Source organism: Loxodonta africana, chromosome 4 (assembly GCF_030014295.1).
Source record: "Loxodonta africana isolate mLoxAfr1 chromosome 4, mLoxAfr1.hap2, whole genome shotgun sequence".
Classification (NCBI taxonomy): Eukaryota; Metazoa; Chordata; class Mammalia; order Proboscidea; family Elephantidae; genus Loxodonta; species Loxodonta africana.
In genome coordinates, this window is record NC_087345.1 from 66,225,429 (window position 1) to 66,238,903 (window position 13,475).

The window sequence follows — 13,475 nt, forward strand, 5'->3', positions numbered from 1 at the left end:
GTTGAAGGTACAGAAAACAATTCTAAGGCATTCCCACTAAAGTGGTAAAACAATATTACCTCACTTTTTGAGAATGTTAAACATGGAAAGATATCTTCCTGGTAGATTTTGTCCAAGAAAGGGCAAGTTCTGTCCATTGTGGGATCATCCTTCCAAGATCTGAATTCATTATACAGAGACAAATCAGCCTAACAAAAAAACCAAAAGAAAACACACACACACAAAAAAAAACTTTTTAAAAAGTACAAAACATAAAACCACTTTGCAAAACCAAAACCTACTTTAAACATTACTGAAAAACAACTGCTCTTCATTTAAAATAATTGATACTTGGACAGTTATTGATTAGTTATGACACATGGTAGCAATTTTTATTTTAAAATAATACAAACTTACATTCCCAAACGACTATTTATTCCCTTTGGAAGGTCTCCACTATGGATGTCCAATGATACTACCATTACACTCTCCTTCCCCCCCCAAAAATAATGTTGCAGCTCCTCTTAAGACACATGTATATATTATTCTAAATATTAAAAAAAAGTTATCTTTTCTGAAAATAGTCAAAAAGCAATCTGGAGCCCAGTTAATAAAATTGTTTGAATAAACTGTGACTAAATTCTGAAACCTTGCTTAGGGTAAAAAAAATGATACTAATTGTTCTGTTATTATCTGAAGGCATTTCCAAAAGAATTTCCAAAGTGTTTACCGCACTGGAAACCCTGGTGGCATAGTGGTTAAGTGCTACAGCTGCTAACCAAAGGGTCGGCAGTTCAAATCTGCCAGGCCCTCCTTGGAAACTCTATGGGGCAGTTCTACTCTGTCCTATAGGGTTGCTATGAGTCAAGAATTGACTCGATGGCACTGGGTTTAGTTTGGTTTGTTTTGGGTTTACTGCATAAGCAGCAAGACTAAAAGAAGCACACATATAACCTCCTAAATTGATTGTCTTAAAATATATCATTTATTTAGGTATTTTTTGGCACATCAACAAACAGTAACTACCATCTGAACTAACATAATCCATTGCTGCCACCTGCCTTCCAATTTACTCCTCCAGTTGTTTCTCTTTTCCGCCTCCTTAAAATAAATTTTCCCCAAGTATTCTCTCTATAGATCCTCAGATTCCCTCACCCCAGTTCAATACGACCTGCAGAAATGTAAAGCCACACCCACCCCCAGCCATGCAAACACTAAGTATCCTCCCTCCTGCTCCCACAGCTGTAAATGACACACACGGCACTGACTAGAGTATGACCTTTGGGACAGCTTAATAAGATGTGCAGGTAGTCTACATGACAATAACAAAAGACTGAGTGCATCCTAGTTTTCCTACAGGCTTTCTTTGAAGATGTGTGGTAGCAATCTCAGTGTGAATTTTTTTCATCCCAATCCATAAATTCCTTGAATCAAAACTAAAGGCAAAGGGGTAAAGAATATTAGCACAGAAGCAATACTTATATAAATTCATTCTTTGTAAAGCTTATCATATAATGGACATAAACTCCAAGGCAGGTAAGTAGTGTTCTAAGGAAAGATTATAGCTTAAAGGCAGTAAGTTAAACCATGTCTTAAGAGCTATGTGCCAGGAACTATGCTAAACCAATTCATAAACATTTAATTCTCACAGCTGTGCAAGAGAGATATTATGATTCCCATTTTATAAAACCTAAAAACCAAACTCGTTGCCGTCGAGTCGGTTCTAACTCACAGCGACCCTATAGGACAGAGTAGAGCGCTACCCCATAGGGTATCCAAGGAGCACCTGGTAGATTCAAACTGCTGACCTTCTGGTTAGCACTCGTAGCTCTTAACCACTACGCCACCAGGGTTTCCTCCCGTTTTATAGATGAGGCAATTGGGACTTAAGAGAGAGAAAGTAACTTGCCCAAGGTTACAAAGCAAGAAAGCAACACCAAGAGTCCAAATTCAAATCTAAGTGAATTGACCACAAAGCCTTACGTTGTGGGTGGGTATATACGTTCTTCATGCTTATAATAGATATATCTCTAATGTCATGATTGAAAGGAGCCCTAGTGGCACAGTGGTTAAAGCAATCAATTGCTAATCAAAAGGTAGGTGGTTAAAAAAAAAAACCACCAGTGGCTCCACGGAAGAAAGATGTGGCGGTCTGCTTCCACAGAGATTTACAGCCTTGGAAACCCTATGGGATCGATATGAGTCAAAGTGGCTGGACAGCAGTGGGCTGGTTGGCTGGTCTTGATTGAGGCCCCCCATCATATTTGCTATAGACATGAACACGTTTCATTTTCATTCAGATTGTTTTATCTTTAAGACTCATGCAGGTCAAATCTATATATTTTCTTTGCCCATTAAGACTTCTGATTGAAGCTTTCACAAAACACCAGAATATATGCTATGTCTAGAAAGCAAAAAGCTATTATTTTCAAGTTATACACAGTCTATTCTTATTTTAAGAGATTTCATAAGCTAAAAATAAAACTTTAAACTGCTTCGTGAGAAAACATTTAAATTTTGTTAGCGTACATTACTGGGGAAAAAAACATACTGAGAAGCCCTGGCAAAAATACAAGTTGTACGATGTAATTAAAAATGTTACTTAAATCCAAAGAAATGAAAATTAAAGCTATGGTTTAAAAAAGTTTCTTAGATATTTAATAAAAAACTATGAATTTTAGGTTTTATCACACTCAGACTTGAACAAGTATTGAACTTCACTGTCACTAGTATCATTTTACTAATAACTGAACAAAATACCATTCAATTAAAACATACAACCTTGGTTATGCAGTTTAATAAACTCTCGCCTTCCACGCAAAAATTTAACTGAACAAGCATACCAGTTTCTTAAAAATTAGTGACAGTACCCAAAGACTTGAATTCCACAACATAAAATACTGTACAGCTTTTAAGAAAAAACAGAGGAGGGGGTGCTACTGTGACTACTGATCAACCTTCCTGGAAATGATTCCATTAAAATCACATTTTCTCATAGTATACAACGATAAAGTAAAAATAATTATAATTATGTAATTTTTATTCATAATAGCTCAAAAAATTTGTACATTGTCTTGGTTATCTTTTTATCTTTTAAAATGATAAGCCTACCATTATTTCTATTTTTCGTTGCTTAATTATCTGAACTAACTCTAGGACACCATTACCGACATAAAATTCTACTTCTCCCAGAATTTAAGGAAAAGCAATGCAACGTTCTTCAAGAAAATTACCTGATTTTCATGCACTTCTTACATTCATATTTTGCTGGAGCACACTAGTAATAAATTTTTACTAGACAGATAATTAAGCTATCTTTATACAACACATGACAGTTGGCTCCCTAAATGAAATACCAAGATTAAGAAACTTACCAAATTTCCGGCAGGTACTCCAAGGTCAGCCAGGCAGAGAATGGAAATGAAGAATCTCTGAAAGTAGCAACCTCTAGATAAAGCCTCCCCCATCTTAATGCTGCATGATTAGTACTAAAAAAATATGCTGCCAAAATCATAACTGACATCTCAGTGGTGAAAATTACTAAGTATCAATAGAGTCAGAGGGGACAGCCCTTGACGAGTTACCTCTTTGCAGTCTTTTACAATTGGCTGTATCACACTGAGGTCCTGATGACTGCCAGTCATAGCACTGCTTGTACTTTTATTTCTTGTATGCCCCTTTTTAAAAGGTGTCTTTCCACCTGGCAGAGGCTCTTGCGTAGGTGATGTTGGAGAACTGGACAATACGAGTGTCTTCAATGCAGCTACTTCAGCTTGAAGTACATCAATCTTGAAAAGAAATCAACATAGTCACGTACACTGAATATGTTTCATGACAGATGCAGCTAAATGTTAGCAATATGGTAGAAACGCTTTTCTTTCAAAGACAGAAAATAAGTTAAATGTGTATTTTAACTTGTAAGAAGCCTTACAGCAGAGTAATAAAAGGAAAGTAAAAAGAAGTTTTTTTATGTTTCCATATGGACTGGATTCAGGGGCTATACACACTGTCAAATGGCTTTTTAAAAATTATCAAAATGTTTAATGTTAATTTATGTGCAATTTCAAAAACTTCAAAATATAATAGCTTATAATTAGTTGTAGTTCATTGTTAAAACAGTAAAATCTAATAAAATTTACATGGCTTTTCTTAAATCAAAAAATATAAAAATTATCAACTTTAAAATGTGATTATGTAATCCTTTTGTTAACACATGATTCGTAAGCCTTTAAATCATTTGGTTCTAACATAAATGAACACTAAAATGTTCACTATTAATTATATCTAGTTATTTATTTTCTTCTTTACAGTTTTCCAACTTCTCTAAAATAAGCACTACTTTTATAATCAGAACAAAAATCCACTAAGTGTTAAGGTACCTTTAAAACAATAATCGCTAATTTCTTTAAGTTTTATACCATTAAAAGCAGCAGAAACTTACTTTTCCTTGTGCTTCCTTTAGCTGTTTTTCTGCTGTTGCCTGCTTGACATTTGCTTCTCTCACCATCTTATGAGCTTCCTGAAAAAGGTAACATCTCAAATTTGGAAACAAAATATTCACTGTCTATAACTGAAACAAAGATATGTTAGCAAAATTTATCTTGAAAATCAGTATAGGCAGTCCCCGACCCGGTTCTGTTCTGCCAACTCCATTGCAAATCAGTCCTAAGTCGAATACCTTCTTTTTTTTAGTTTTCATTATTGCCTGCTATACGGCATTGTTCTGAACAGTAAATCGTAACACTGAATATCTGCAAGCGAACGTATGAGAACGATAACATCAATAAGTTTCATTTTGCAATACTGTATACAGCATATATGACTAACAATAAGATGTACAAAAAGGAACTATATAGTCATTAAGTGTAGTCCATTGCATCTCAAATACATTTTAAGTTGGATACTACCTACACTCAGTGTCAACTACTAAAACAGCAGCTGACATCAGATACACTACTATATGGAGTTAGGACTAGGTACCTTCTTTTAGTATCTATCTTCACTGAGGCAGCCAAGTTTTGTTCAATCATTCTGATCAATGCTTATAAATAATAAGGAATGTCAACGCCAACTCTTTGCAGTTAGGTTTTTATAATTTGGTCACACTATATAATATCTTAGTTAGGGCACAGACATACACAAGGGCTACGTAAAAATAGTAGCATATCAATTAAGTTGGTACTGATAGGCATGACAGCTGAGAAGCCTTAGTTTCCAATGAAAACATTCACAAAATATTAAAGTGACCATTTTGTGCAGAGCAATGTAAAAAGGCAAATCGAGAGTTTTAATAGTGTCTTAAATTTTTAGTACCACAAATATGAAATGCTAGGTATTTAATTCCTTTTTACTCATTTAATATTTATTCACAGCATCCCCTTGTGGTACTGTTCTAGGTGCTCATTAGATGTCAGGGAAAAAGACAAGGTCCCTGCACAAAAGGTGCTTACAGTCTGATTCCATTCTAATAAACCAATAAATATCAAGGTAAGAATCCTGAATTTAATTCTAAGTGCAATATGAAGCCTTAGGACTCACAGTATTGTTGAGAGAAAACCAGGCATTTCATAGGCATTTATTAAACAGGCTGATAAAATAAATTAAAACCACCTTTTTTTTTCCATGTTAAATGTAAAGCATTCTTTCAACTGGATTTATTTTACATTATCTCAAAACGTGAGATATTAGGAGAAAATACATAACTTTATGGTTTTTGTAAATATTTTGATAGTTTTAAGATTCAACTTTGCTATGTATAAAGTATAATTATATTCAAGAAATTATATTCAAGATTATTTGTCATACATAATAATAAACTCCTAATTTGAATTTACACGTTAAGCTTACCAGAAGTGTCCAAATTGGGTTTATTCAAAATAACCTTTAATTCTTAAAAACTATACACACATACACACAGAAAATGCAAGCAAAAAAAAATTTTCTTAAGATCTGATAAATTGAGATCATGAATGCGCAATTAAGACAGCAGAAAAACTTTTAGCACATTTTCTCATAATTCATAAATAATTGATTTGAATACAACTTTCCTCATTACTGATAACCCAAACCAAACCCACTGCCGCTGAGTCAATTCCAACTTACAGGGACCCTATAGGACAGAGTAGAACTGCCCCACAGAGTTTCCAAGAAGCGCCCGGCAGACTGCATTACTGATAGCATCTTTGATAAATGCACTTTCTTTCCAAGAAAGCATAAACAGTGTCAAAGTTATTAGATATTGCTAATTATCTATTCTGGAAACTTAAGATACATTAGGGACAAAAAAACTGTATTTTTTTGGATAGACATTTTCATTAAATGCACAAACTGCATTCCTTATACTTCACACCCTGCTACCGAGAGGGAAAAGTTTCCTTCTATTCTCCTTTTACTTCATCTAATATGTATATATGATATATATGCATGTGTATGTCACGGATTGAATTATGACCCCCCAAAAATGTATCAATTTGGCTGGGCTGTGATTCCTGGTATTGTGTGATTTTCCTATGTGTTGTAAATCCTGCCTCTATGATGTTAATAAGGGAGGATGGGTAGCAGTTGTGTTAATGAGGCAGGACTCAATCTACAAGATTGGATCGTGTCTTCAGGCAATCTCCTGAGATACAAAAGAAAGAAGCAAGCAAGAAACATGGGAGGACCTCATACCACCAAGAAAGCAGAAAGCACTGCCCAGAGCAGAACATGTCCTTTGGACCTGGGGTTCCTGCGCAGAGAAGCTCCTAGTCTGGGAGAAGACTGATGAGAAGGCCAACAGAGAAAGAAAGTCTTCCCCTGGAGCTGATGTTCTGAATTTGGACTTTCAGCCTACTTTACTGTGAGGAAATAAATTTCTCTTTGTTAAAGCCATGGACTTGTGGTACTTCTGTCATAGCAACGCTAGATGACTAAGACAGTGAGGTAGGACACCAAAATTAACGTTAAGTAGCTTAGTATATTTGCTTTCTTACCTAGTGTCCACTTATCATTATAAAATTTGCCTCTATATCAGACAATATTGGGAGGGAAAGTCTTACATTTCTGTATAACTCTTCTATGTAAAAAACGTAACAAGTTACACACCTCTTGTTCCAGATTTTTAATTTCCCACTATTCTTAAATTTATCTTCCTCTCTGGTGACTATTATTAAGTGACTAGTTACCTAAACAAATAAATGAATTAGTTCAAAAATGTTCATGAATGAAAATGACCCCAAAAAGGTGGAGGGGAGGACAAGGGGTTATGGAACAGAGGAAGCATGAAAAGGCCTACCTGTTTAAAGACAGTGACCGCAATGTGACTTGTAATGATAAAAATTGTGAAACATACACTTGATAGATTATGACTATCTTTATAAATAGTAATGACTATGTACTAATTGGAGCCCTGGTGACACAGTGGTTAAGAGGCTGGCTGCTAACAAAAAGGTCAGCAATTCAAATCCACTACCCGCTCCTTGCAAACTTTATGAGGCATTCCTACTTTGTCCTATAGAGTCGCTATGAGTCGGAATTGACTCAATAGCAACAGGGTTTTTTCTGTTTTTTTTTTAGTATAGCAAAATGAAAATGTCATTTGAAGAAAAAAATATTAGGATTACAATAATGTAAGAAAATATGCATATCCTCTAAAACTGATATAGATGTTACATAAATAAAAATAACAAAAGATAGCACTTTTCCTTTTTCCCCTAAAATAGTTTATTACATTGAAAGTTTTAAAAATAAATTTGGAGGAGAAAAAGAAAATACTCATAGGTGAAAGTGGCATTAGTCATTCCATTAATAAATCAGCATTTTGATAAGGAATTTCTGGAGGCTCAACATCTCAACCCAAAGAAAACATTCCACTGAAGTGGTTTTTAACCAATGAAATACTATCCCAACCCCTGGAAATATTTATAAATTATCAAAATAGATCAGACAGTATGACTAGCACTTTCTGGGCAAAGGCAAGGATGCTAAACCTCATACAATGCCAATAGCAGCCCTACTAAGAAACACTGCTTTAGCTGGCTAGAAATTCTGGTTTCTGTCAAAGGCTGACAAGGATATATACAAGAAGTGTGCCTTCTTATATTCCTCAAGTCATCCCGTATTGGATGACTACCTCAAAGGGTTTGCCTCCTTTGTAGTGGAATCATATAAAGCTACCCTAAAGTAGCTCCTAATACTTGGTAAAATAAAAATTTGTTTCACTTTCCACATATGCATTTTTAAACCATCTGATACTGGGTAACTCACTTTTTTTCCTTTAAACATCATTTTAAGTTACAGATCCTACATTTCTTAAAGATTTTGTTTCATTTTTTTGCTTAAAGACCTTATAAATATGAGTGGAGCTAGGCATATCTTTTTCAAGATTGCCTCAACAAACAATTCTCTCAATATATAAAGAATCAAGATGTTGCTCTTGCCAAGATGCAGACAGACCAACCTCAAACAGACTAGCTGTGAGTTCTTCCAATTCCTGTCCAAGCTGATCTCGTACTTTAGAAAGCCTTTCGCATTCTTCATCTTTTAACTTCAGTTCCTATAAGAAATTGATAAATTCATTTTGGATTTTCAGAGTCTGAAATTATATCCAAAAGACTATATAATCTTTACTAATAAAGTTACAAAATATTAATACTGTCCCCTCCTACAATAGTCACATTGAAATGTTTATCTAGCTCTCACTATGTGGAAGACTGTCACGCGAATCTAGAATTACAAATAATTAACATATTAAATTTTCACATTTCTTTCATCAAACATCCAAAGATTAAATATGCAATATATATGTGAAAATAAACAATAAAATGACTTCATTCTTTTTTTCCCTTTATCTTTTATCTAAACATACTTACTTCCATCAAATAAGGAATTTCTTTATATAATTTCAATAAATGTTCGGTGTTTTTTTTTCCACACTTACTTTTAAAACTGTTTACTTATAGGTCATTTCACATACCACACTGCTATTTAATCTAAAATTTCCATTAGGAGACGATACCCATTTAACACTGCAACCAGAGGTAAACGAGGCATATCAGCATTTAAAGTCAAGAAGATAGTTAACGATGAAAATCACATCCTACATTTAAACACGACTCTTCAGTAGGAATAGATGTAAAAAAATTCCTTTATTAAGATGTTAAAAAACATGCAATTTTATATTTTGAAGTAGTCTTAAATTAACCTTTCAAACTTACAGATTAAAAATTCAAGCCCCCTATTTTTTATATATTAGTCACAATTATATTAATAAAATAATGAGTTAATCATGCGGAATAGCTTTGTTTTTCAAATTTTATTGTGGTGAAAATATACATAACAAACATATGCCACCTCAACAATTTCTACATGTACAATTCAGTAACACCAATTACATTCTTCAAGTTGTACAACCATTCTTGCTACCCTTTTCCAAATCATTCTGCCACAAGTAACATAAGCTCAAAGCGGAACAGTTTTTTAAGCCCCCAAAGACGGCTCCTGAAAACCACATATAACCACGAGGATCTCAGAAAAATCCAATGATCACCTCTTCCACATAACTAGGCGAAAAGAGAATCCCCACAAATCTTGAAATATGAGAGAATGTAGCTCAACTGCCAACAGTGAGGCATCAGCAGCTCTACAGAAGAGAGCAGCAGAAAATGAAAGGGGACTGCCATTGTATCCTACAAGCCTCAGAACCCAAAAATCGCTAACAAATATCCCAAAATGAAAGGACCGTACCCAGAGTGGAAACTGGAAGAAAAAATCTGAGAACAAAAGGTGAAAAAGGAAAGGTTTTCAGAGGCCACAAGTTGCAGGTGAGCACAAAACCTGTGTATGCAGTCAAGACAGCAGCAAACACTGGTGTGAAGCTCTAAGCTCTCAAGAATCTCAGAGTATCTAGCAAAGAACTCCTTTGGAATCTGAAACCAAATTAAGCAGGACATGATCAATAAATACAGGGAGCTCACGGTTGCGGGGGCGGGGGGGCAGGGTTCCAAAGAAACAGATCCCAGGAAGAACTGAGAACAAAATACTTATCTCATAATGAAATGATAAGCCTATAAAGCTCTCAGAAACACTGGGCTAGAGGAGAAAACTTTCTCAAGCCTCAGCTCTGAAAGACAGAAGTGGCTATACAGATAGACCAAATTTTGAGCCTTACCAGTAATAACAGAAGGAAAAGCCCTTGAAACTTAAAACTGGGAAATCTATCCTGGCCCTATCCTATCCCCTTTACCCTCTTCCTAATAGTTCAGGAAAATACAATCCATTTAAACATGGGAAATTAAAAAGAAATATGTAAAGTTATCATAAGAAAAAGGATAAACACACAGCCAACTCACCTACAAGGGAAAATCACAATAGTACTAAACTTCAACAGCAACACTTTACGCTAGAAGACAATGAATGGAGTTACAGTTTTAAGATTCCGAAGGGAGGGAAAAAAAAAGAAAAACTGAGAATTTTACACTGAACTAGTTGCCCTTCAAGTATAAAGACCACAAAGAGTTTTAAACCTGCAAGACCTTAGGGAATCTCTCTCCATAAGCCTGCTTGATTGATCTAGTAGAGAATGAGTTTCAGATAACCAAGAAATAACTGGAGAAGTTTTAACATTAATGACTAAGAAGCAAATATATACAACTGTAGAACTACAACTCAAGCTGACAGAACACTATGTAAATGTTATCGGCTTTGGCAATGTAAAAATAACACACACAAACAGAAGGACGAGATAAGGCTCACTGACTACTTAAGTATTAAACGCAAAACCAAGCCCACTGCTGACACACAGCGACCCTGCATTAGCATGGAGTAAAAAGGGATACTTAATTGAGGTTCATGAATCAATTAGTACAAAACTAAACATACTTAAGATCACAACAATTAACATTAAAATAATGTAATTAAAATTAAATGATAGGGGAAAAGTGAAGAAACAGTTACTAGATAATTTTAGTATTGCTAGGGAGGAAACCCTGGTGGCGTAGTGGTTAATTCCTATGGCTGCAAACCAAAGGGTCAGCAGTTCGAATCTGCATGCACTCCCTGGAAATTCTATGGGGCGGTTCTAACCTGTCCTATAGTGTTGCTATGAGTCGGAATTGACTCGACGGCACTGGGTTTGGTTTTTGTTTGGTAGGGAACACAGGCAGTATCTAAAGAAAGGCTAAGCATAAAACAAAACAAAGACTATAAAGGGGTGCACCAGCCCAGGTGCAAAAACTGGAAGGCAGGAGAGGACAGGAAAGCTGGTAACAGGGACCCCAAGGTCGAGAAGGGAGTGTTGACATGTCCTGGTGTTGTTAACCAATGTCATAAAACAGTATGTGTACTGTTTAATGAGAAACTAGTTTGTTTTGTAAACCTTCACCTAAAGTACAACTAAAAAAAAAAAAGAAGAATTTGTAAAAGAAAAAAAGAAGGGCTAAGGGTATATACAAATATCTTTGATTAAAGGTAACCATTAGAATGAAAATCAAACCTTCCTAAATACTAAAAAGAATAAAAGGGGAGCACATAGTGAAAAGATCCGTATACATGCACAGAAAACACATCTGAAAGCTGTTATGACAGAACAGCCCAAACACAGCACTTTTATCAATAAATACAAATGAGCATAACTCACCTATTAAAATTAAATGATTTTCAGATTGGCTAACAAAGCAAAATCCATCTCTATGCTCTATACAAAAGACATACCTAAAACAAAGTGATTCAGACATATTAAAAATAAAAGGATGGGCAGAAGTATATCAAAAAACACAATACAGAAAAAAATCAAACAGGCATCTCAATCTTGATATGCTACATAGAACATAGGGCAAAATCATTAAGAAGAAAAGGAATATTCATAATGCTAATGAATGACTACAACACACAATAAAAACTTAAAAATTCTCAAAAACCATGAAAATAAACCTAGACAAACAGGAAGAAAGACATGCCATATTCTTATATAAAAAGACATCATAAATACACCCAATTCTCCAAGTTAATTTGCAAGTACAAATACGCACAAATTCAAAGCCAATTCCTTTCAAACTCTAAAATTTCACAACGTTATAAACCATTTAAAAACTAAGTCAATTCATTCAGCATTTTCTACAAGGCAGGCATGATGGTAAGCCCTCAGGATATAAAACCAAACAAGTTAACTGTCCCCTTGAGACAATTCCAACTATTAAAACAAAGGATAAGTCAATCATGAGGGCAAAATTCTTGAATATCTCCCTACCAACTACCAAAGTGGCATAAACCTCACCCCAATATTAAAGACCCCCTAAAACATGTTTTTTTTTTTAAAAAACATGTTCTCAGTTTCTCATCAGAATTCTTTCTCTTGATCCATACTCTAAAGCTAGACTTCAATTGGTGTGTTCATTCCTCATTCATTCCCCAATTTGATCCCATACATCTGGGCTCCTTCCCTATAAATAAAAAATATATATATCTATCTATTATTTATCCTTTATGGTCCAACTCAATCTACATATATGAAGTCAAATTTATTCTTTGGTAAATACTTTTTAGAACTTTTTTTGTACTTTTATTATGATACCTTGATTGTAATATAGTAATTCAAAATTCCCTCCTTCCACAAACATTAATCTGTGTTAACAATGCACTGGAGGCACTGGTAGTTCAGTGGTAGAGTTCTTGCCTTCCATGTGGGAGACCCTGGTTTGGTTCCCAGCCAATGCACCTCATACACAGCTACCACCCATTTATCAGTGGAAGCTTGTGTGCTGCTATGATGATGAACAGGTTTCAGTGAAACTTCAAAATGAAACTAGGAAGAATGGCCTGGAAATCCATTCCAAAAAAAAAAACAACAGTTCAATCTACAACCAATTGTGGGGATGGCACAGGACCGGGCACACTTTGTTCTGTTGTACATGGGGTCTCTATGAGTCAGGGATCATCTTGAGGGCAGCTAACAACATTTATCTATCTATGTGCTAGACACAGAGAAAAGAAATGAGATCTGGTTCACGATTTTTCATGAGGTCATAGCCTAATGAGGGAGGAAGCAGAACAAATTTTAAACAGATCCACAAGGCAATTTGATAAGGGCCACAGGAGCGATGTATACATATTAGAGAAAGTATGAATTTGCCAAACGAAAAGGAGGAATAAAGCAGTATGCTTTACAGTAGCTGAAGACCCGAGGGGAGGGGTGTTAAAAGAAGACAATGCCAGAAAGTCAGGTTTATGGCCAATCCTGAAAGGTCTTGAATGTCAGGCTAAGAAATTCAGACTTATCTTAAAAGACTGTGACCAAGTATCTTCCATCGAATTGAAGACTTCTTCATTTGAATACATTTTACACATCAAGAAAGAAAAAATGTTGTCAATGCTTTCTTTCCACTTAAAATTTCTATTTTATACTTACAGGAAGACCCCTTTTAAACTGATTGATAGAGACATAGATTTTTATCTTATATCATCCAGCCCTTCTTGTGCCTTTCCCAAAACCAGGTTCACACACAAGTAGGCAATGACAACTG

At 35.0% G+C, this 13,475-nt stretch overlaps 1 protein-coding gene across 2 annotated transcripts in view; it reads right to left on the bottom strand.

Moving 5' to 3' along the window:
• Positions 1–13,475, bottom strand: part of RAB3IP (RAB3A interacting protein) — a 46,832-nt gene that overhangs the window by 11,111 nt on the left and 22,246 nt on the right. For both annotated transcript variants that reach the window (XR_002787884.2, XM_010598802.3), the window contains exons 4-7: positions 8,417–8,512; positions 4,421–4,498; positions 3,564–3,767; positions 60–188 (exon numbers count right to left, since the gene is read on the bottom strand). Coding sequence is in view for 1 of the 2 variants with exons in the window: in XM_010598802.3 (XP_010597104.1) it covers positions 60–188; positions 3,564–3,767; positions 4,421–4,498; positions 8,417–8,512 (507 nt within the window). In the remaining variant the exon portion in view is untranslated. The remainder of the gene's footprint in view (positions 1–59; positions 189–3,563; positions 3,768–4,420; positions 4,499–8,416; positions 8,513–13,475) is intronic.